Consider the following 23,011-nt stretch of genomic DNA (forward strand, 5'->3'; position numbering starts at 1 on the left):
TGCTAACTTGCAGGGTTATTGTAAAAAGTAGCGATAAGGTATGCAACGTGATTAGCACACTATCTGGAGAATAGTTGGCTCTCTCGAAATGGCTGTTGTCATTTTCATTGGTGAACAGACCAGCAGGGGAGATGAAGGTTCTTTGTTGCTCCTTCGATTACTTCTCTGGGCCTCTCCAGATTCCTTCCCCTTTCTTTATCACCCAGCCCTTGTTTCCTCGTGTGCTCACCCCACCCCAGAGAACGCCCAGGCTCCTTACAGGAGGGCCCACATACCCCTGGAGGATGTCAACATGTGCTGGGGTGTGTGCAAAAACCCCAGAAAGAACATGGCCCCTCACTCTGACCCCTCATCTCTTTTACTCGGGAGAAAATCCATTGATCATTGTGTAGAGGGCAAAATTCACATAAAGTTTTAAGATAAAGCATAAGAATTCACTGTTCCAAGTTTGTGCATCTTTGCAGTTTTGGATACTTCAGAGAAAAAAAAAAAGTAGAAACCCCACAGCTGCTGTGTACTGAGCATTTTCTCTGAACAGGACACTCTATTAAGTATGCAGATATACATTATCTCATTTAATCCTATCCATGACCCTTTTGGAGATGAAGAAGAAGTGATCAGAGAGGTTAAGTAATTTGTGTGAGGTCACATCGCAGGGAACAGGGTTTAAACACTAGAGTCTACACTCTTATTAAACACTACTTTATCCTGTCTTCTCTGATGATGTTCTTGGAAGATAAATTTTCATCTCAAAGTGGCCCCTCTGAATGCTGCTTCAGTTAAAGGAAATACTCCCTAATGGTACAATTGTAGACAGTGAGAATGGTTTGGAGGCACTGGTGACTTTAAATTACACTTCCTGCCCTGGAGCCAGGTCTGCATGGTGTGCATTCATTTCCTCATTCAGCAAATATCTGTGAAGTTCCCACTGCGCCGGCACTGTGACAGGCAGGAAGGATTCAGGGAGTGGTTGGACCAGAAGAGAGAAAGAGAAGCCATGAAACATGATTACCATCATAATCTGTTTCCCATTCAATCCTCAGATTAACCCTGTGAGTGAGTTCCTATCATTGCACCCATTTTGTAGATAAGAAAACTGAGGAATCAAGAAGGCAGATGTTAAGTCAAAGCTCATTCAGGAAGGAATTGATCCTAGACAATTATGATGCTACCGCTCAGACTCTTGGCCATTCTTTCATCTCTCCATACTGCGTGATTAGGTTCTGGAGCCCTTTCTTTTCACGAAATTTTTCGAAATCTTTCTGGTGTGCAATCAGATGGGTGTGAGTGTGATCTGTGGTTGTCCTGTAATAATCATGCAGGCCTTGTCACATTTGCCAACAGAGATAAAAACTTTGCTATCATTGCCTGCAATGCTATCATTAATGGTGCTAAAAATGCTAGCAGGTCTTCTGTACTGGGTTACAAGGGAATAGTAGGACTTCAAAATAAACATTAACAGGGATGGAAAATGTTGAGTTCCCTTGCTTGTAGTTTTTGGCTTATTTATCTTCATTTTATGGGAACAGGCCTGTCAACTCTAAATGCATCTGGCTCTAGCAGAGGAAAAGAAAGGAAAAGCAGGAAGTCCATTTTTGGCAACAATCCGGGCAGAATGAGCCCCGGGGAGACAGCATCACTTAACAAAACATCTGGAAAAAGTAAAGTCACCTTCTAACAGTATCTTTGCTTGAATCTGCATGCTGGAGGATTCCAGTATTTCACTAAGCACTTCGCTGGAACTTTTTAAATCTTTTTTTATTTTCATGAATGTTCATGTTATCTAAGTGTGGTATAAATATTTTTTTAATTACAAAATTACCCTCTTAACTTCCTAAAACATAGCATTTCACTGAAGGTGTTCTAACACTGTTTGCCTCAAAAATAAACATTGGAGCCACCTTGGAACCTTCTAGTGGTTCTTGGAACTGCACTCTTCACCATTATAACTCCAGAAGATATATCCATTTTATCTCTAATTACTTTTTATTGTCAAAGTAATAAATTCTCATAGTTAAAAAACTCAAACAATACAGAATATTATTAAAGTTTCTTTCCACTCACAATGTCCCAGCTCTATTCCCCAGAGGTAACCACTGTTAAGTTTATTGTGTTTAGTTCAAGAAAAATAAGATCCTTTTTAAGATAATCCAAATGGGATATAACTGAACATAACTTGTATAACTTTTATACTTGCAATAACTTTCCATATAGCTTTCTGTACATATAATCTACCTTCTCCTTATTGCCCCTGTGGTATTCCAGTGTGTGGATATGCATTTATTTAACCACTTCCTCACTGGTGGAACTTTTGGGTTGCTTCCCGGGTTTTTTGTTGCTTTTTTTTTTTTTTCTTGCTATAAAAAGCACTGCTAGATTGAACACCCTTATACATATACTGTTGTGTATTTATGCAAATATATCCACAGGACAGATGAGGTACTGAGGCAAAGGACTTTCAGGCTTTTAATTTAAAATGGTGTTGCGGCACTCATGTTAGCTATCCCTTTTTGGGGGAAGGTCTAATTGGCTTTATTATTTATTGACACTTGAATGGGTAGCATCCCATCTAGCAAGTAGAAAGGCATACCCTCGATAGCTATCATTTGGTCTCAAGGTGGCGGACTCACAAGTAACACTCAGGATGTATTCTGATGTGTGATGTGTTGTGATTCTTTCCTGGGGTGTTGTTCAGGTTTCTCTTGCTAAAATATGTAAAGTTTTCTGCACTAATCTGAGGCTAATCTTTGGGGGGTTTAGGTTCCTGTGAAGGAATCCGACAGGCCTGGGAGGACTCGCCTTCCTCTGTCAACCCAGCCACGTCCCTCAGCGCTATCATTAGAACTCCCAAATGCTACCACATCTCCTCGCTGAATGAAAATGCCGCCAAACGTCTGTGTCGCAGGTATTCTCAGAAACTGATCCAGCACACTGCATGCCAGCTGCTGAGGACGTATCCGGCTGCCACCCGCATCGACTCATCCAACCCCAGCCCCCTCCTCTTCTGGCTCCATGGGATACAGCTCGTGGCGCTCAACTACCAGACAGATGGTAATGGGCCTGCTTCACCCGGAGGGGTGCCCCTTCCCCTCGCTCCTTTGCGTCTTATATCTCAGCAAACGTAGTTCAACAAAAAACATGTTTCAAAGGGGTCAAGATTCCCAGCTGAGGCCTATGTGAGGGTAAAAATACAGATGACAGAGAACAGAAGTGAATTCGATACTGAACTGTGCTCTTGACTTTCCAGAGTTAAGGCAATAGAAAAGAACCTTCAGGGAGCCCCTATGAGTCTCCTGGTTCTGCCCCCTTTTTAAAGCACTTTTCAAACATAAGACTGTTCTTGACAGGGCTGTGTCCAGTTTGTTTTTAAAGACCTGATGGGGTAGAGATTTCCTAACACCCCTTAGTAACCGTCTTGCTAATCTCTTGTTCTTGCAGTGAAAAAGTAGGGTCTCTCGAAACCCTTTGCAAGTTAATACCATTTTAGCTTCCCCTCATCCCTTTGAGATTGAAATGGAGATTAATGGTCAGTGCTGTAAGAGCAGCTGACACAAAGGAAACAAGTCTGTGAATTACATGAACCGAGAAAGTAGTGTTCCTGCTTCTCCACCGTCCTGAGATAACGGATGAGGCCAAAAACTCCAGGGTACAAGCTACCTTTTATTGCATGTTCACTGTGCACCAGGCACCATCTCAATTCTTGACCCCTATTTTCTCATTTAATCTTTGAAACAACTCTGAGAAGTGGGTACCGTTATGATCCCCATTTTTCAGATGAGCAAACCAAGACGTAGAGCAATGAAGTGGCTCAAAATCACAGTATGACTTATAATAATAAATTCAAGCACTCTGGGGGTTTAGAGAATAAAATGTTTTGGTTCCACTTAGACGTGGTGAGAGGTGGGAGCTACAACAGATGAGGAACATTTCCTAGAAGCTCATTCAAAAACCAGAGTCTTCGCTTTGAACAATCAAGCAGCCTCCTCCTTCCTCTCACGTGAACTGAATCAGATCCTAACCAACTGTGCTGTCCCATCGACCATAGCTTAGCCCTGTCTGCAGCCAAGGTCAAACCACAGTTGTAGCTCTGGGACCAGCTAGCCGCCTGGCACTGGCGCCACCAGAGCCCATTTGTGGCTGACCCTGGTTAGAGACATCAGTCATATTTTCTTGCCTTTGTTACATTTGCTTCTTTCAGTTGAAATTGAGTAAAGGTGATGCAGGTGAAGTACCATACTTAGCATAGTGCCTGGAGCACAGACAGCATTCCACAGACGTTAGCTACCATTAAGTGCTTTTGATAAGTTATGAAAACAGTATGATTTGGACTTGCAAGTGGAAATAATAGTGAAATATTTTAAAAGCTGTAAAAATTTATTTTCAATCTGTCCCAAGTGGCTTGTGGGTTTATATCTCTGGCCCTGTCTCTAGCCCCAAGTCCACTGTTGCCCTTGGTGGAGATGATACTGAAATATTTTAAGTGAACTGAAATAACTAGCAAAATGGTTTTCTCAAGGAAATGGAAATGCACTTGGTTTGGGACGTGTCCTTTCTCCTGAAGTGCCTAGGCTGGCGCAGACATACTGGCTCCACTGATGGCAGAGGGAGCCACAGCTGAAGGGGACACGGGTATTGCCCCTCCTTGGGCCTCTCTGTGGTCTGGAAGCACACACTGAGGCTGCACCTTGGCCTCCACTCATCCCTGAAGGCTCTGTCTCTTTCCCAGATCAAGCCGGAGTGCATGTTCCCTTTGCCCCGCTCGGGGTGGGGCAGGAGGCTGTGATTCATCCTCAGGTTTCTCTACATAATCTTCCAACTCAGGTGGGAGTGCTGCCATATAACCTCTCTTGATTCTAGGCAGCACGCAATGATTAAAAATCTCCCATGCTGGGCAAAGCTCACGCTACATGCAGTTTCAGTGTGTTCATCTGTAAAAATGGTCTATATTACTGCACACTGGGGTAGAGCCTGGTCATTCCCTTGCACACAGTAGATGCTCAATAAATGCATGTTGCACTGAGCTAACAGATTGTCTCAATGAGCCCCACTGCAGTCTGAACCTATAGTTCTTGATTTTGAGTCCAGATCTCTTCTAGGTATTGCTATGTGAATTTCAAGTCCAAATAGAGAAGAGTCAACGTTGGAATCACTATTTTTTAATTTTTGAAAAAGAATTCCTGGGTTAAGGAGTTCTTGGTTTTCCATGAAGCATGCCAGCCAAATAACAAAGAACCCCCTCCCAGTGCCCCTCTAGCCTCCGGATATGTTCCATAGGTCATCTGCCTTACACTTTCTGAATTTCAGGGGACCCCAGTGCCCGAAAGTGGTGTCCATGGACTTAGGGTCATCTCTTCCCAAGATCTCTAATGACTCCATCAACTCCAAGAAGGTCTGCAGTGATCTGGAACCAGAAATAGCTTGGGTCTACACTCATTAAAACCAACTCTTGAGTTTGGAAACTGACTTGAGTCTAGTGTGCAGACCCTGGTTATTGCAGGCAACAGCCCCTCAAAGTTCTTTCCATCTGGGGCAGAATGATTCCTGCCTCATGTCCCAGGACCTACAAGTATGTAGAAATGCAGCCCCACTCAAAAGAAAAACTTCTATTAATATTTATTACGCTTTCCTGAACGATTGTCACACCCTTTCTGATGACTTTTCCAGCCTCAAAATATAGGGATAATGATTCTGAGAATGGTTTCCACTTAATACAGGTTTTTAAATGAACAGAAGGACATAAGGATAAGGGTTTGCTTGATCTGCCATCCCATGCACTGACTGAGAGGGGTGATGGGATTACATAGATCTATGCACATTCTTTCACTTGGTTAAAACAGAGGTTTTAAAACTATAGCCCTAGATGAAGTTCTGGGACCACCTATAGGGGACAGTAGGAGGGCGAGATTTAAGGTCCCACCTTTACTCCAAACAGCAGCTCCATGTGGTTCTGTGTTACATAGCAAATCATCAAAAGAGATTTTAGTTAAGCAAAAGTGCTTTGAAGTTTTGGAAAGCTACAAAGACAGACACAGCGCTAATGAAATCAGACTTCAAACCCAAATGAGTGTTGACATCATAATCATTATTTAATACCTGTTTATCGAGCACCTTCTATGTGCCAGATGCTGGGGTAGGGATTTTTGCACAGGACTTCACTTATCTTTATAAGACCCCTGTGAGATGTACATTAAATGGCTCGGTAGTTAAGATTAGGAACTGTGGGTCAGGCTGTCTGGGTTCGAACCTTAACATTTACCTCTTACTGGCTATGTGCCTTGGGCTTTTTTGTGCCTCAGTTTCTTCTCATGAGAATACTAAAAGAATGTACCTCATGTGTTATTGGGAGGCACTAATACAAGTTCTTAGAATGGGGCTTGATACATAGTAAGAGTGCAGTAAGTATGAGCTGCTGTCATTTTTTTAGCAATATACTGTGTATCCATTTCTTACTTACCAACTCTTCCTGAGCTACTTTACTTCACTCTTTGGACCATCCTCTGCCCACATCTATGTTCCTCTGTCACAGAGCAGCCTGGGAAGAGAATTTTTCTCCCACTGCAGGCAAGACAATTGGCCTCAATGAATCAGTCATATTGGGGGCTGGAAGGGGTCTGAGAGGTAGGGTCCAATGCACTAATTTTGTAGATACGGAGACAGAGGTCCAAGGAGCTTTGATATGTGTCTAAGACATCTGACCCTAGAAATTCCTACACACAATCCCAGCCAACCCCACGTATGGGGAAAAATTTCACACACGAGATGAGGAGAGGCCAACTTCTCATTGCTCTGTGGTGCTCATTTAGCACACTTTTCCTTGATGTTGGTCCACGTATCAGGGTTCATTCTGCACATGGAAGGAATCTATCAGAGGGAACATTTGTCAGGTGTGTCTCATAAACGTTTTGCTCATTTGGAAAGTAACTTTTCTACAGACTTGTGCCATCAGATGAGCATTTGAGTGTGTAAGAGCCCAAAATCCGTGCAGGGATCCAACCGTTCATCAAACAACTCTGCCAAATAAAATTTGGCCACAGAAGACTGGAAGCTGTTGTGAGGGTTCCCAGAGTGTACTATGGAGGGGACTGTGGACATAATGTGAATCACATGTGATAATGATTTTTCTTTCATATTTAACTACAGCTTAAAAATAGAGGTAGAAACACTACGATTTATGAGTTGAAATTTCAAGAAAAAGATACGTTTCTCTGGCTCTTCTGATCTTTCCTGGATTCTTAAGATTTTATCTTACGTTTGAAAAAGCAAGAATTGGTTGTACAATTGTCTTCATGGTTTGGTGTTTAGGGATAAGAAAATGCCATTATGCCTTTCTAAAATTCAGTATAAAATGAGGTATTTCAAAGATTATTTTTTGGAAGGATGTTGTAAATTTTAATTTGCAAAAGGAGTTTTTAAGTGGCTCCTGGGTTGGAGCGGGAACATGGGGCATATCCCATAGACAGTGAGCTCCATGAAGATGGGGATTTTGTATCTTATTTCCTCCTGTATCTCTGGTGCCTAACACGAGCTGGCACACAGTAGGCACCCAGTCTATGGAGTGAGTGGTTGGTTCTCTCTTCTTCCTGCTTAAGCTTAGGGAAAATCGAAAAAGTCAATTTGTAAGATGACACTTTAGTGACAAGGTAACAAGTGATGTTGACTGTTTTGCAGATCTCCCTTTACATTTAAATGCTGCCATGTTTGAGGCCAACGGTGGCTGTGGTTATGTTCTGAAACCCCCAGTTCTGTGGGACAAGAACTGTCCCATGTATCAGAAGTTTTCTCCCTTGGAAAGAGACCTGGACAACATGGAGCCTGCCATCTATTCTTTAACTGTAAGTCTGGCCCTGATGGTCCCAATAGAATATAGGAAGGTGTTTAAGCCCTTCCTATATTCCTTTTTTATATATATAAATTTATTATTTATTTATTTATGGCTGCGTTGGGTTTTCGTTGCTGCACGCGGCCTTTCTCTAGTTGCGGCAAGCGGGGGCTTCTCTTCGTTGCGGTGCACGGGCTTCTCATTGTGGTGGCTTCTCTTGTTGCAGAGCACAGGCTCTAGGCTCATGGGCTTCAGTGGTTGCAACATGCGGGCTCAGTAGTTGTGGCTCGCAGGCTCTAGAGCGCAGGCTCAGTAGTTGTGGCGCACGGGCTTAGTTGCTCCGCGACATGTGGGATCTTCCTGGACCAGGGCTTGAACCCGTGTCCCCTGCATGCAGGTGGATTCTTAACCACTGCGCCACCAGGGAAGCCCGCCCTTCCTATGTTCTATTGGGATTCTAAGGTGTAATGCCTTTTGAACTCAAGGCGCTACAAAACTCCCATGTCACAATTTTGTTGGTGCAGATTTAGTTCCTAAAAGAATTTCTTTACTTCTCAGAAAGCAGCGGCTGAGGTTTAGGTATGCAGTCACCAGGCGCTGTATTCGCTAGAGCCCAGTAGGTGGAGTTATGAGCTCCCTGCTACCACCTCCATACTGATGATGGTAATTCTGTCTTCCAGGGCCCTCAGAATCATAACTCTCAGTGCATCCCATAAAAGCTGAGCTCTTTCTTAGAGCAGGTCATCTTAAACTCTAACAAGCTCTTATAAAAGGTAAAACAGGCATCAATACACAAATCAATTAAATATCTTTCCTCCTTACAGTTTAACCTTTGTCATTCCTGGCCTTTCCTTATTCCTTTTATTGCCTAATTAACTAACTGTCAAAACTCCACAGACTGCCCTTAACATCAGAGTCCTGGTAGCTCATTACTCATTTTTATTTCCAGCTTCTCTCACTCCCTCTTAGCTGAGGGAAAAAAAAAAAAACAAAACTAAACACTGAATGGGTGATAGAAAAGACGGGGAGCGAAGAAGTTATCCCTCCATCCATCTCTAGATCTTGTCTGTTTCCCAAGCAGCCTCTGCGCACAACACCTCAAAACCCTGGGAGATCCCACCTCAGAGATTTTCCTACCACCAAACTGCTTTTTCTCTTTCCCTAAGACAGTAGAGCAGTAGCTCCTTTTCTGTGTGACCATTTTCACTAGACTTGAGTATAGCTTCATGTTGACAGAAGGCAATGAATTTTTTTTTTTTTTTTTTTTTGGCGGTCTGCGGGCCTCTCACTGTTGTGGCCTCTCCCGTTGCGGAGCACAGGCTCCAGATGCGCAGGCTCAGCGGCCATGGCTCACGGGCCCAGCCGCTCCGCGGCATGTGGGATCTTCCCGCACCGGGGCACGAATCCGCGTCCCCTGCATCGGCAGGCGGACTCCCAACCACTGTGCCACCAGGGAAGCCCAGAAGGCTATGAATTTTGAACAACATTCCCTGTGACTTGCTCCAGAACCTAACTATTCAAGAAAAATTTTTGAAGTTGTAAAAGATACACCTAAAACACTTTGAACAGAACGTAAGTAACACATTTGTGGTTTCATATATAAGGTCTTTTTTCTCAACAAACTTAATTTCATCTTAATTACATGGTTTTTGAAGATATTTGAACATGTTGACAATTGAAAGGTTATAGTTAGGTGAATGCTGTTGACAAAATAGATTTTACCATGATTCCAGTCATGCAATTACCTGATTGTGATAACTTCTCTTTTTTTAGCAGCCTTATTAATCATTTACCTGGTCCATTCCAAAGGGTTCTTTGTCTTTCTTTGTGGAGGGAAGCAATGAGGCTCAGAGGCAACCTCTGTCTCTTTCGCATCTTCAGTGACTTTGATCCTTTTTCCTCCTCAGATCGTCTCTGGGCAGAACGTTTGCCCGAGTAACAGCACGGGAAGCCCGTGTATAGAGGTCGACGTCCTGGGCATGGCCCTGGATAGCTGCCACTTCCGCACGAAGCCCATCCACCGCAATACTCTGAACCCCATGTGGAATGAACAGTTCCTCTTCCGGGTTCACTTTGAAGGTCTCCTATTTCTTCGTTTTGCCGTTGTGGAGAACAACAGCTCGGTGGTAACTGCTCAGAGAATCATCCCCCTCAAGGCTCTAAAGCGAGGTAGAATCAAATTGTCCGAAGTTCATAATTGTAGCTGAGCGATGGATGCCCCGGGGTTCATTACACGCTTCTCTCTACTTTCGTATATGTTTGAAATTTTCACGTTAAAATAAGAGGCAGAAGCAAATAATACAAGTTTGAACACTTTGAGCATGTCTCAAAAGACATTTTTCTTTTACGTTATTCTAAAATCCGAAGTTATTGACAACGTCAATATGAAGTGCAGCCTCTCCCACTGTTGCTGATATTGGGAGCGGCAGTCGTTGTGCTCTTGTCGACATACATCCCTCCCCAGATAGCGCCGCCTTACCCCTGGCATGTTTAAAGCAGGGACTGACGTGAGGAGAGGAAACCGAGAACAGGGAGGGTCGGGGTGTGCTGTGGCATGAGTGGGATGAGGTTGGAGTCGGTGCCTGGTGGGAGTCCAGTGTCAGAAGCCGGGGGTGGGTTTGGATGCAGAGCAGGGAAGGTGGAAAATTCTGAGCAAAGGCCAGAGCTGCTGGCTTGCTGCATGTGGGCTTTGCCATGGCCCTTGGGGGAAACGTCAGCTTGTCGCACCTGTCCAGAACGTCTGTGCACTGCTTCTCAAACTTTGATGTGCAGTTGAGTCACCCAGGCTCTTAGTAATAAAATACAGACCCTGATGCTGTGGGCCTGGGGCTTGAGATTCTGCCTTTCTAACAAGCTCCAGGGATGCTGACTCTGCTGACCTCCTTTGAGTACCAAGTTTCCAGGACATACTTCCTCCCACAGCCATACTCTGCCAGCCTCTGAGCACCACCAACATGTTACAGTCTCCTACTCTTTAGTTTTTCCTTGTTTCTCTTCTCCATTGTGTGAGTAGTGCGTGGTCACTGTGTTAGTCAGCTAGGGCTGTGTAACAAAATACCACAGACTGGGTGGCTTAAACAACAGAGGTTTATTTTGTCAGTTTTGAAGGCTAGAAGCCCAAGATCAAGGTTTCAGCAAGTTTGCTTTCTTCTGAGGCCTCTCTCCTTGGCTTGCAGATGGCCACCTTCTCCTTGTGTCCTCACAGGGCCATCCCTTGGTCTGTGTGCACAGCATCTGGTGTTTCTCCATGTCTGCTCTCCAGTCCCCTCTTCTTATAAGGACGCTGGTCATATTGGATTAGGACACACCCTAATGACCCATTTTAACCCCATCACCTCTTTAAAGACCCTGTCTCCAGAGAGTCACATTCTGAGGTAATGGGAGTTAGGGCTTCAACATACGAATTTTAGGAGGACACCATTCAGTTCATGACGGTTATTACAGAAATATGACAAAGTACAGAGAAGCAAAAACAGTTTTTTTAAATTATCCTTTTTTCCATCTCTTCAAAATAGTTACTTTTGGTATATATCTTTTGCAGGCTTTACACCTCTACCCATGTATATACATATTAGCATATAGTATATATTTTGAACAAGTAAGCTTCCTACTAATCTTAGTGTTTTGCAACTTACTGGTTTTCACTTACTGATGTATGTAGTGATCAACTTTTCAGGTTAATAGCTATACATCTTCATTACCACTTTTCAGAGCTGCATATTACTCCATTTTATACTTGCACAAGTACACACCATAACTTATTTAGCCAACCCCCTATTGTTGGAATATTTTATTATCACTAAAGCTGTTCTAAAATGGAATATTTGTAGAACAGGTATTCTAGATGACTTGATAAACAAAAATGATCAGGTTTTCCTACTCTATTTGGTTTGAGTTTAAAATTTTCAGTTTGAGTCTAAGTTAAAAACAAACCTCGGACAAGTTAACTACCACTAGGTAGCCCCAAACCGTCCCCTGGGGCAACACTCCTGGGGAAGAGGCATCAGTTGGTTGTCACCCCTGCCCATCTTAAAGTCTTATTTCTCCCTATCATTTACTGACCTCCCTGGGGGATCTCCTTTGCAGAGCTCGGCAGTGCACAGCTAACAAGCTTTTCCCAATTCTGCATTGTTCCAGGATATCGACATCTTCAGCTGCGGAACCTCCACAATGAACTCTTGGAAATCTCTAGTTTATTCATAAACAGCAGGAGGATGGAAGAAAATTCCTCTGGCAATACTATGCCGGCCTCTTTGGTAATTAAGTTCTATTTCATTCAGCTTACTTGTGGGGATTGCTATGCTGGAGGCAGGCTTTCTTGTGGTCCAGGAATGTGGCCCATTTGAGTTATTGATTAGGTAGCTACGGAAATACTAATAATAATAATGGCTGACACTTGACACTTTCTAAGCACTTTACACATATACTAACTCACTTAATCCTTTCAATAACTTCATGAAATAGCTATTAGTATCATCTCCATGTTACAAAGGAAGGTAAGAGCTAAGTACACCTGAGGTCACACGGCTATAAACCCAAGTTCATCTAGTGCCAAAGCCCATACTCTGAACGAGTACATTATAGTGCCTACCAGGGAAGTGAGCCAAAAATAACAACACGGGGAAAAGGCTAGTTATGCAAAGCCTGCTAGGAAGCATCTTGATACTTCTAGAAAGTTTAGGTTAGACGAGGAAAATCCTTTGCTTCTTCAGCAGTCCAGGGGCAGACATCACAGGCGAGCAGGGTCGGGTGAGCAGCCAGGCACCGCTGGTGACACATAACTGTGCAAGCGTAGCGATCCCCTGGCACCCGGGGAGAGACAGCATCTGCGCCCTTGGGAGTGGGAGAGGAACACCGCAGAAAGGCCACCTTTACAGGAGCTGTGTTTTAACAAGTTCCCCAGGTGAGGTCCAAGCCGTTGAACTTCCAGAACCATTGGACCAGCACTCACCCCAGTAATGCAGGGTTGTTTGCTTAAACAAGGAACTCTCCTTTAATTAACTGGTTAATTCCACTCTGCTTACTCTTTAAAAATTAATATAAAAGGGTGTCCATCAGTCTCCTCTTTACATGTTTAATAATCTATTCGTGGTTGCATCAATCTTGTACTTCAACAGGGTCCTAACAACCTTTGGAAAGGCGCCTTCTATGCTCACAATGGCGCTGGGTTTAGCCACTGCTGCTGCCACCTCTGAATAGCCCTGCTTTCTCCTCTGCTTCTCTTTCCCTAAGCTCGACAGTTTCTTCTCTTTCTCTGTCCCTCACCTTGTTTTCTTAAGTTCTCCTCCTTTTCCTTTCAACGAGTGATTGAAGTTGAGCACAGCACTTTGGCCAAAGTAGGGGGAGGTATTGCCTCTGCCTGGTGCAGAGGACTGGGAAGCAGGGACGGGGCTGCCTGGTACCTAAGAGCAAGAATTAGATGCTTTCAGAAAGGCAAGGCAGAGCTTAGTGTCCACTTCTGGGTTGGTTGCCCTCAATACCTATTAGAGCTGAAGATCCCACACATGCCATGAATGAACCATTCTTCCTCACAACAACACTTCTGACACCAAATGTGTGGTGTCTTCTCGACACTACTTCTCCAACTCTCTGATGCTAGCTTGGTGTCTACAGTTCAGTTCAGTTCCGACACCATCTACCTGGGCTGAGCATCAGATCCCACAAGTTAAGGGCTCAGTCCCACAGCACTGTCCCCACTTCAGATGCCAGTTGCAAGTCCCAGGCTGTCACTGGTACTCCTGACTGGCCAGCTATAAATCCAAGAGGTTCCCACAACCCCCTCCTTAGGGCCAGTAGTTTGCTAGAATGACTCCTGAATGACTCAGGAAAGTGCTTTACTTACTATCACCAGTTTATTATCAAGGATACAACTCAGGACCAGCCAATGGAAAAGATACATAGGGTGAGATATGAGGGGAGAGGGAGCAGAGTCTCCATGCCTTCTCTGGACACACCACCCTCCCAGCACATCCATGTGTTCAACAACCCAGAAGCTCTCAGAATCCCGTCTCTTAGGGGGTTTTATGGGTGTTTCCTCGCATAGGCATGACTGAGTAAGTCATTGGCCATTAGTGATTAACTCAACCCCCAGCTCCTTTCGCCTCCCCTGAAGTCTGCAGTAGCGGGGGCTGAAAGTTCCAACCATCTAATCATGACTTGGTCTTTCCGGTGATCAGCTCCCATCCTGAAGCCATCTAGGGGCCTCCAGCCGTAAGTCATCTTATCAGCACACAGAAAACTCTCGTCACTCCAGAGATTCTGAGGGTTTAGAAGATGTGTGCCGGGAACTATGAGCAAAGACCAGATATTTATTTTCAATTATATCACACCACACCATCCTAGGTATATCCCAGGCAGCAGCGTATATGCTTGGTAAATACGGGTTCTTTGACCTTGGAAGTCATCACCTTCCATTGCTCAAGGCAGTAACTGAAGATCATCCTGGGCTTCTCCTTCTCTCTCACTGCCCCGTGTAAGACTCGATAAATCTGTCTCCTTAGTATCTTTCAAATCCATTCATCTCTATCCGTCCCTACCATCTTGGCCCTCGTTCATTCTCACCTGGCTTGTGGCCGTGGGTTCCTAACTGGTCCCCCTCCCTCTGAGTCTGACCACTTCTGTATGTCCTCCTTTAGGGCCTTTTAGACAGTTCTATCTAAAACTCAAATCTGACCATGTCACTCTTCTGTTAAAAACCCTTGCTCAGCTCTCCTTTGCTATCAGGATAACGTTTGTATGTGGACTGGGCAGAGACTCTGGGAAAGCCGAGAGCTCATGGGTCATTTAAAGGGACAGCTGCCACCCTGCTCTCAGCTCCAGCTGCTTGTTGCCAAGCAGTTTTGCCAGATATTTTGGTTTTCAAGACTGTCAGGACATCTGGATTGGCATAAATGTTGGCAACTATTTCAACTTTTTAAAAATATAGTTCAGGCTAAGCCATACAATTAAAATGCATGTATTTTATGGTATGCAAATCATGTCTTAATAAAATTGATTAAATAATAAAAACACATTGTACAAGCATAACAAAACAGCCAACCTCTCCTCCCCCACACCAAATAAAAACAAAATGCATGCTAAACAAAATACTTAGGCAGCCTTTTCCCCTCCATCACCTCACGGAAATCATTGAGGTTCCCAGAATGCCTTGCTTTAGGCCACCTCTAACGCTTTATACACAGGCTATACCAATATTGGGGATGTTCTTGTCCCGCTCTTTATCTGCTAATTCACACTGGGCCTTCAGATGATAACCACTTTCTGGAGGTGCTCTCTGATTTCCTCCAAACCTGGGCTCCCAAGGAACTTACCATGCTTCTTATAATTGTCCACGTTCTCTCCTAGCTGTTCTATTCAACTGGGAGCCCTTGAAGCCAGGGATAATGTCCCATTTCTCCCTGAATCCCCAGGGGCAGGCAAAATGTCTGATTCACTGCCAGCCCTCCATAAATGATTTTGTATTTTAAATGAATGAATATATCCTAATATACAAACCGCTCAAAGACTTGTGAGTTATACACCTCCCCAACTCCTCCTAACAGAAATACTTTTTGTATCATAATTATTTGTATGCCTGGACAGCAAGCTCCTTAAGGCCAGAATATTTTATTTATCATCTTACCATCCAAAATTCTAGCCCAGTGCCCTGAAGAGGGATGGAACTCGACAGGCACTGTTGAATGTCTTTCATTAAGTAAGGACTGACATACATTTCAGATAATATCAGTCCCCTAATTACGATGGAAAGAGACACTGTTATTTAAAATAAATTAATATTTTGGTGGTATGCTGCTAAATATTCTTACTAGACTATTAAGAAAGATGCACCATGGCCTATTGAACCACAAACAGATGCACCTGGTTATAAAAGGATGCTCTTGTTTTGCATTTACGTGTCCCTATGCGTACGTCTAAGAACTAGCACTTCCGTACTGGTGTAGCCTAGAAACAATATGAGAATGTAAATGAATGAGAAACCATGTGATCTTCCTTGACAGATGTTTAATACAGAAGAAAGAAAATGTTTGCAGATTCACAGAGTCACAGTACATGGGGTCCCAGGTCCAGAGCCCTTTGCTGTTTTCTCCATAAATGGAGGCACCAAGGCAAAGCAGCTTCTCCAACAAGTAAGTTCACTGAACCTGTAGCTAATAAACAGTTCTCCTTTGAGGGGAATCTCTATGCACAGGTTAACATCTCGCTCAACATTTTACAACGGACTTAAAGTCAGAGAAAGCAGCTCGTGTCAGATTTCATAGATTATCAAACAGAAGCTACTACCAAGTGGTTTGGGGGGCTTTGTTTTTTAAATCAGTCCGTCCATGAACTCCGGTATCTACTATCACAAAGCACTGTTGGGGTTTTGGAGACGTTATAAAATATGATGATGTAAAGTAAGAAAACATTTCCAAGGACCACCCATAAAAAGTAGCATATTACTGTCACCCTACGTGAGTAATCACAGGGCTATAAAGCAGGACTGGGGAGGGAGTGACGCTGGCCCTGTCACGGAGCTAACAGTGTCGACTGACCTGCTCCTGGAAGCTTCGTGCCCTGAATTATTGCTGTAGTCGTAGCTGCCTTGCCCCACACAATCCACAGCCCAGCATCGACCATAGACCAAGGGCTGGGGTAAGAGGAGCAGAGTCTTCTTGAGAATCTTCTGCTCCCCCACCCCATCCCCAGTTCATTCTGCTTCTCCAAGTGAGATGCAGCAGTGCCAAGTGCTGACTCTGGTCCTTGCATCATTGTTGGGGGCCGGTGTGGGGGGATGCCTAAAGAGAAGAATGTTTGCTCAATCTAAGCCGGATGGTAGCATCCTTCTCTGGTCACTCACTTCAAGTTTAGCCTCTGTCGGTAACCTGGACAAAAGAAAAAAGTGTGAAAGAAAACGTCAGTAAGAGAAACTATCATGATGGCTAGTGTTTATAAGTTCTCCTACTGTGTCTGGATTATGCTTTAGAATCAATCCGTGCCTCAATCATAAAATGAAACAAAATTAAGAGGTTGTGACTCTGGACTTCCCTGGTGGCACAGTGGTTAAGAATCCACCTGCCAATGCAGGGGACACAGGTTCGAGCCCTGGTCCGGGAAGATCCCGCGTGCTGCAGAGCAACTAAGCCCGTGTGCCACAACTACTGAGCCCACGTGCCTAGAACCCGTGCTCCGCAACAAGAGAAGCCACTGCAGTGAGAAGCCGGCGCACCGCAACCAAGAGTAGCCCCCGCTCGCAACTAGAGAAAGCCTGCGCGCAGCAACGCAGCCAAAAGACCCAAGGCAGCCAAAAGAGCTTACTGAAAGGGGAATTCCCAGGAACTTAGATCAGATGAGATTAGCAGATGGTTGAGTATTTCCAAAAGGAGAATGGGAGATTATCTTGGTAAAAGCTGGACTAGGTTCTTTGCCCTCGGTCCTGTGTTGCAAGATTACAAAGAGCTAAGTTCACGGATTGAAAAACCTAAAGTTTTTAATTCAGTAAGAGCTCTCATTCCAGCAGTGGGAAAAATAGTTATACTGTCTGGGGATTATGAATAAATTGTGTCATTGCCCAGAATGAACATAAACAATCCTTTTTGGATGTAAGAGAATTCTTAGATCTTCCAAAAAGAATTATGCAACGGTGCAGGGTAGGTTTCACTTATAAATTGCACATCAAACCTATCCGAACCCCATGAAAATAGACTTGTTCTTTTGCCCACTCTTCAGAGGTGTGCCTAAATTTGCCTTTGTTTTCTCTTTAGAGTCTGACCATTGATCAAGACACCAAACCTATTGCCACAGACTATTTTTTAATGGAAGAAAAATATTTTATATCTAAAGAAAAGAATGAATGTAGGAAACTGCCGTTCCAGAGAGCCATTGGTCCAGAAGAAGAGATCATGCAGATTTTAAGCAGCTGGTTTCCCGAAGAGGGATATGTTGGCAGGATTGTCTTAAAAACCCAGCAGGAAGTAAGTGTGTCCTGGGGCAGCCCACATTGTAGCAGCTCATATGTAACTCACCACCTCACCACTAGCCGCCTGCCTCAAATTCAGAATTTCTTATCATTGCAACTTGCTTTATAGTCTTCTTAAGTAAGTGTGGAGAATTGATTTTATTCTTCTGCACATATTCAGAATGTTAACTCTAAGTTACAGAAATTCGGTCTAAAAATCATCCCTTAGGAAACAAAGGGAGAAAGAACTGAAGGATTCCTTAAGCATGTCATCAGTGGTGCGTCCAGTGTTTTATCTGTTTACATGAGGACATGGTTATGAGGGTCACAGTAGTATGTAATGGAAGGCCTGTAGGCATTTTGCATTTGGGGGTTTGTTGCCTGTTCAAGTTTTAGCTAACAAAATGTTTTGTGCTAATATGTGAAATAACAGTATTTCTTTGAAAATATTCCATAACTTTACACCAAGTAAGAATAACCTCTCAGCTTTGGTCCGAATTTGTAACAATATTCCCATGATCATTCTCATAACGGAAACAATACGACCGCCCGTCAACTCCAGATTCTTGGGCTCCTGATGGGGTTTGCTGATGGAACACATTTTTTTTTTTTTTAATAAACTGATAGGAGCCCACTAACTTACTTCGATTTTTAAAAAATGACATACAAGATCATTACACAATCATACCTCATGATAAGTCGATAATGAAGCAGTTGAATCAATTCAACAATTCGATTAAACAAATATTTATTGAGCACCTGAAATGTGCCAAGCCCTGTTCTAGGCACATGATCTGCCTCTTTGGGGCATGTAATAGAGCTGGGCTGGTAAAACACCCATTGCTGGTCCATGCTTGCTGGGACACAGTAGAGATGATAAGGAGCCCATTTTCAGCATCGTGTGTTACTTTTTCACTCTCTACCTAACTATGAACGTGGCCTGCAGCATCCACAGAACTCCAGCATCTCCTCTGGGAACCAGAGCCACTGCCTTCCCTCCTAACATTGCCTTAGATGATAAAAGGACACTTGCTTTAAGCAAAGAAACGTACTTGGCTCCCTAGCGTCCTCTCCCCATCAGACATACAAATTACTAAGACGGAGGAAAAGCAATTCTAATAATAATAGCTTTATGAGAAAATAGAGGGCTTAGCTGGATTTTTGAAGCCATCTTTAATTTCTCTCTAAATCTTTTTCCTATTTCTAATTGTCTTTGTCACATGTAAAAAAGTATCCTAGAAATGACAATTTCAGTGAAGAAGTGAGTTTGTTAAACCATATCTTTGCATCATGACTTACAGCATTTAACGCTCTCAAGCACCCACTAGTTTGAATGATCTCATGATGTAATGGAAACCATTCTACACAAAGAAAACAGGTTCAGAGAAGTTAGATCACACCAGGGTGAGAAGGAGACAGCACTCAAGTCTTACGGCTTCCAGGTCAGTGTTCTTTCCACTACCCTGTGCTGGCCAGGCTGGAGTTGCATCAGTCTCCGTGGCTTCTCCCACACGCACCGTGGGAGCTGGTGAGCAGGAGGAAACGTGGGCAGCCTGCTGAGTGTTGCCGTGGAACTTCATCACATGGTTGGAAGGACCAGGAGTAAGGGGTGCCCCATATGCAACTTAAAATGTATATGACAGGGCTTCCCCGGTGGCGCAGTGGTTGAGAGTCCTCCTGCCGATGCAGGGGACACAGGTTCGTGCCCCGGTCCGGGAGGATCCCACATGCCGCGGAGCGGCTGGGCCCGTGAGCCATGGCCGCTGAGCCTGCGCGTCCGGAGCCTGTGCTCCGCGATGGGAGAGGCCACAGCAGTGAGAGGCCCGCGTACCGCAAAAAAAAAAAAATGTGTATGACAGCAGGCAATAGAGACATGGGGAACGAATGTTTAATAAAGGCTGGTGGAACAGAAGCACTTTGAAAAAAGGAGGAGAAATTAGAGGGGAAGCATTTTCTGATGAGTAGAGTACAGCAAGTTCTCCTTTATATGCCTCTGTTGGGAGAAGAGTTTCGAAATGAATGAAGTACATCTCAAAAGATAACATCATATTTCATGTATCTAGGCTTACCGGCTGCACAGCAACACACAGTGCAAATTTACTGATTGACGAAATGAATTCAGTGTGCACTGAATGCAAACGGACACTGGCATAGCTGATAGATTTGGGCTATAAGTATTTCCATTTAGTTACTTTGTGGAACTAGTAACATAAGCAGTTTGCCCATGAAGCTGCAGTCTGTTACCTCTGGTCTTACCTGCCTGCCTTGTATGATTTTCTTGTCTTCTGGGCTCTCAAGCTGTTAGGTATCTTCCTGTGGTCAATATGCTGTCCTCTGACACCTGCTGGATTTGAAGTCAGACAAACCTGGCTCTGACACAAATTAGATGGATGACCTTCAATGGCTCATCTGAATTCTGTAAACCTCTATGCCCTAATTTGTAAAATCTATGAGAGGAACTACCCTGCTTGACTCAAAAAGATTGTCATGAGACTCATGCCAAACATGTAGACAATATGTAGAGAAATGCTTAGTAGACTGTAAAGGAATACGCAAATGAAGGTTATTGTTATGGTCATAATCTGTGGCTTCTAATGTGGCTGAAAACGGCTTAAACATTAATAAGCCCCGAGTAAAGCTCTAAGGAGTGCTCTTAGAAGTAATTCCCAGTGCATGGTCATTGGGATATTTTATGTGGCAACTTAGAACTTCTTTGTTTTTTGTCTTGCTTACTTACATCCTAGCTTTCAGAACCCTGAGATTATAAATTATGTCATGTGAATTAGCACCCAACCCCACTCCCCGATTGGTTAAATATATTGTAATCAATGCAATGACATATTATGCAAAATCTTTAGGAACTGACATGAAATGATGATCACAGTCTTTTTTTAAAAAATAATCTTATTTATTCTCTCCTTGTTTATTTCTTTATTTATTTATGGCTATGTTAGGTCTTCGTTTCTGTGCGAGGGCTTTCTCTAGTTGCGGCAAGTGGGGGCCACTCTTCATCGCGGTGCGCGGGCCTCTCACTATCGCGGTCCCTCTTGTTGCGGAGCACAGGCTCCAGACGCGCAGGCTCAGTAATTGTGGCTCACGGGCCCGGTTGCTCCGTGGCATGTGGGATCTTCCCAGACCAGGGCTCAAACCCGTGTCTCCTGCATTGGCAGGCAGATTCTCAACCACTGCGGCACCAGGGAAGCCCTCACAGTCTTTTAAGTGGAGAGAAAAAAGGAGTTGTAGAATAACATAGGTACTAGAGTACAGTCTCATTTTATGTAATAAAAATAGACAATGGCTCTCTCCCCTTCACGCATAATATGATGGATGGGGTCAGAACAGTCCAGTTGTGTAAATTCTAGGGACCACGACTGCAAGCTTAATGAAATGATTGGGGCGAGGCTGTGTGCCTGGCTGGTGAGTAGCCCCAGGAGCCAGTCCTTTCTGGTCCTGGCTACAGTTTGGCGCCACCTGGTGACAGTTGTCCATTTTGACTTTAAAATCAGTGGGGACTATTCTAGGTCCTGGGGCTGGCTGGACTTTCCAGGACAATGACAGTGGTTCTTGGAGTCTTCTGGTTAGGCAGCACCATTTCTGTGGCCTGATCTGAGATTAAGCTAGAATGCTGAGGACTGGAGGGCCTTCCTGCCACATCCTCACTTCCTGAGATGGGCTTCCCTACTGCTCACTTGCCTTGCCTCCCCCTTGCGGAAGACAGCTTTACATAACCTCATTTGACAGGGGCCATTTGACGATCACATTATATCTAAATTCACATAATTCCAGGGTTTCTTTGTATATATTTATTCACATATACAAAAATACATTTGTATATCCATAGCAGATGGTTAAAAGGATATGCAACCTAGTAACAGTGGGTTTTTTTGTGGAGAATGAGATGGGAGAGGTGGAAGAGAAAAAGAAAAAAGGTAGAAATGGGAAGTTTGCCTTTTTATTGATATATTTCCTTACCGCTTGAAAATTTTTTAAAAGATACATATGTCTATAGATATATCTGTGTATGTAATACATAATTATATATGTAAAATTCACTGAAAGCCAGCCCACCAAAAGCCATCTAACCTGATGACCAGTTCTCATAATTATTGAGAATTTTGTCGATATTCCTTTCGATGTGACTTACTTCCAGTCATTGTTTTAGCCTTTCCACTGTGGGTTTTGTTCATCCAGCCTGCCTGAATGCCGATTTTGCATGTTTCACGTTTCAGATGTCTAGCATTTCTTAAGTGCTCAAGGTCTGTGGGGGAATGGGTAGATTTCTCTTAAATGTATTTATTGTGTTCTTATTTGGCTTTTAGTAATTGGCAAAATGGCATATTGTCTTTTCACAAATTTATCTCTAGCTGATTTGGACTCAAAGTCCACAGCTAATAGGAGCAGATCTACTGGCTTGTTCTGGACCAAACCTTATCAGCGTTGTCAACATCAGCAGACACTTACAGTACTTTCCTCCTCTCAGAAGAGATGTAAATCCTTTTAGAATAGTTTATGAAATAGTAACTAGCGTATGGAATATAAAGCTAAGAAGTTGTTTCCACGTTACCAAGATCCATGTCAAATTTTTGCTAGGCTTTTCTTTCCTTATTCTACATCATCTTACCATCTACTCAGACTTTTCTTCTTTTTTAACATAGAACCTGGAAGAGAAGAGCATCGTTCAAGATGACAAGGAGATGATCCTGAGCTCAGAGGAGGAGAGTTTCTTTGTCCAAGTGCATGACGTTTCTCCCGAGCAACCGCGAACAGTCATCAAGGCGCCCCGCGTCAGCACTGCACAGGACGTCATTCAGCAGGTGAAGGCCTCCCCTTCCTCACCCCAGTCCTGTCCTCAGTGTGAACTATTGGGACAAATCAGATTTCAGCTCCCTTTGTGAATGAGGTTTTAGAACAAAGGGGACCTGACAAGAGAGAGTGTGCCTCTTAAGGCTGGGAAATACTGATTCCTCCAACGATACTTGCCCAGTATCTACTGTGAGTCAGGCTCTCTCTGAAGCCTCAATAATGGATCTAGAAGGTGGCTCTGCAGAGCGGGAACGTCATCATCCCAGAAAGGCCTAAGCCAATACTTAATGGCCATCTCTCAGGGATCCTTCAGAGGACATGCAGGAGGCCTCCTCTGACCCTCTCCCCTCCTCTGGTCACGCTTCTCTGTGTACATGGCTTCAGAGAACTCTGTTTCCTTCTTTTGAAGCCCTGTTATGGTTTGCGTTTATTAAACACTCACTTGAGAAGATAGC

General features: G+C 43.8%; 1 protein-coding gene across 1 annotated transcript in view; it reads left to right on the forward strand.

Moving 5' to 3' along the window:
• LOC111172471 (1-phosphatidylinositol 4,5-bisphosphate phosphodiesterase epsilon-1) overlaps positions 1-23,011 on the forward strand; it is a 235,099-nt gene that overhangs the window by 205,931 nt on the left and 6,157 nt on the right. The window contains 8 exon segments of the mRNA XM_089897359.1: positions 1,530-1,661; positions 2,761-3,051; positions 7,669-7,832; positions 9,727-9,988; positions 11,957-12,075; positions 15,817-15,945; positions 17,560-17,769; positions 22,409-22,567. Coding sequence (XP_089753485.1) covers positions 1,530-1,661; positions 2,761-3,051; positions 7,669-7,832; positions 9,727-9,988; positions 11,957-12,075; positions 15,817-15,945; positions 17,560-17,769; positions 22,409-22,567 — 1,466 coding nt within the window.

Source organism: Delphinapterus leucas, chromosome 16, assembly GCF_059928025.1.
Source record: "Delphinapterus leucas isolate spDelLeu-1000000601 "Yukka" chromosome 16, BTC_Dleu_Yukka2, whole genome shotgun sequence".
Lineage (NCBI taxonomy): Eukaryota > Metazoa > Chordata > Mammalia > Artiodactyla > Monodontidae > Delphinapterus > Delphinapterus leucas.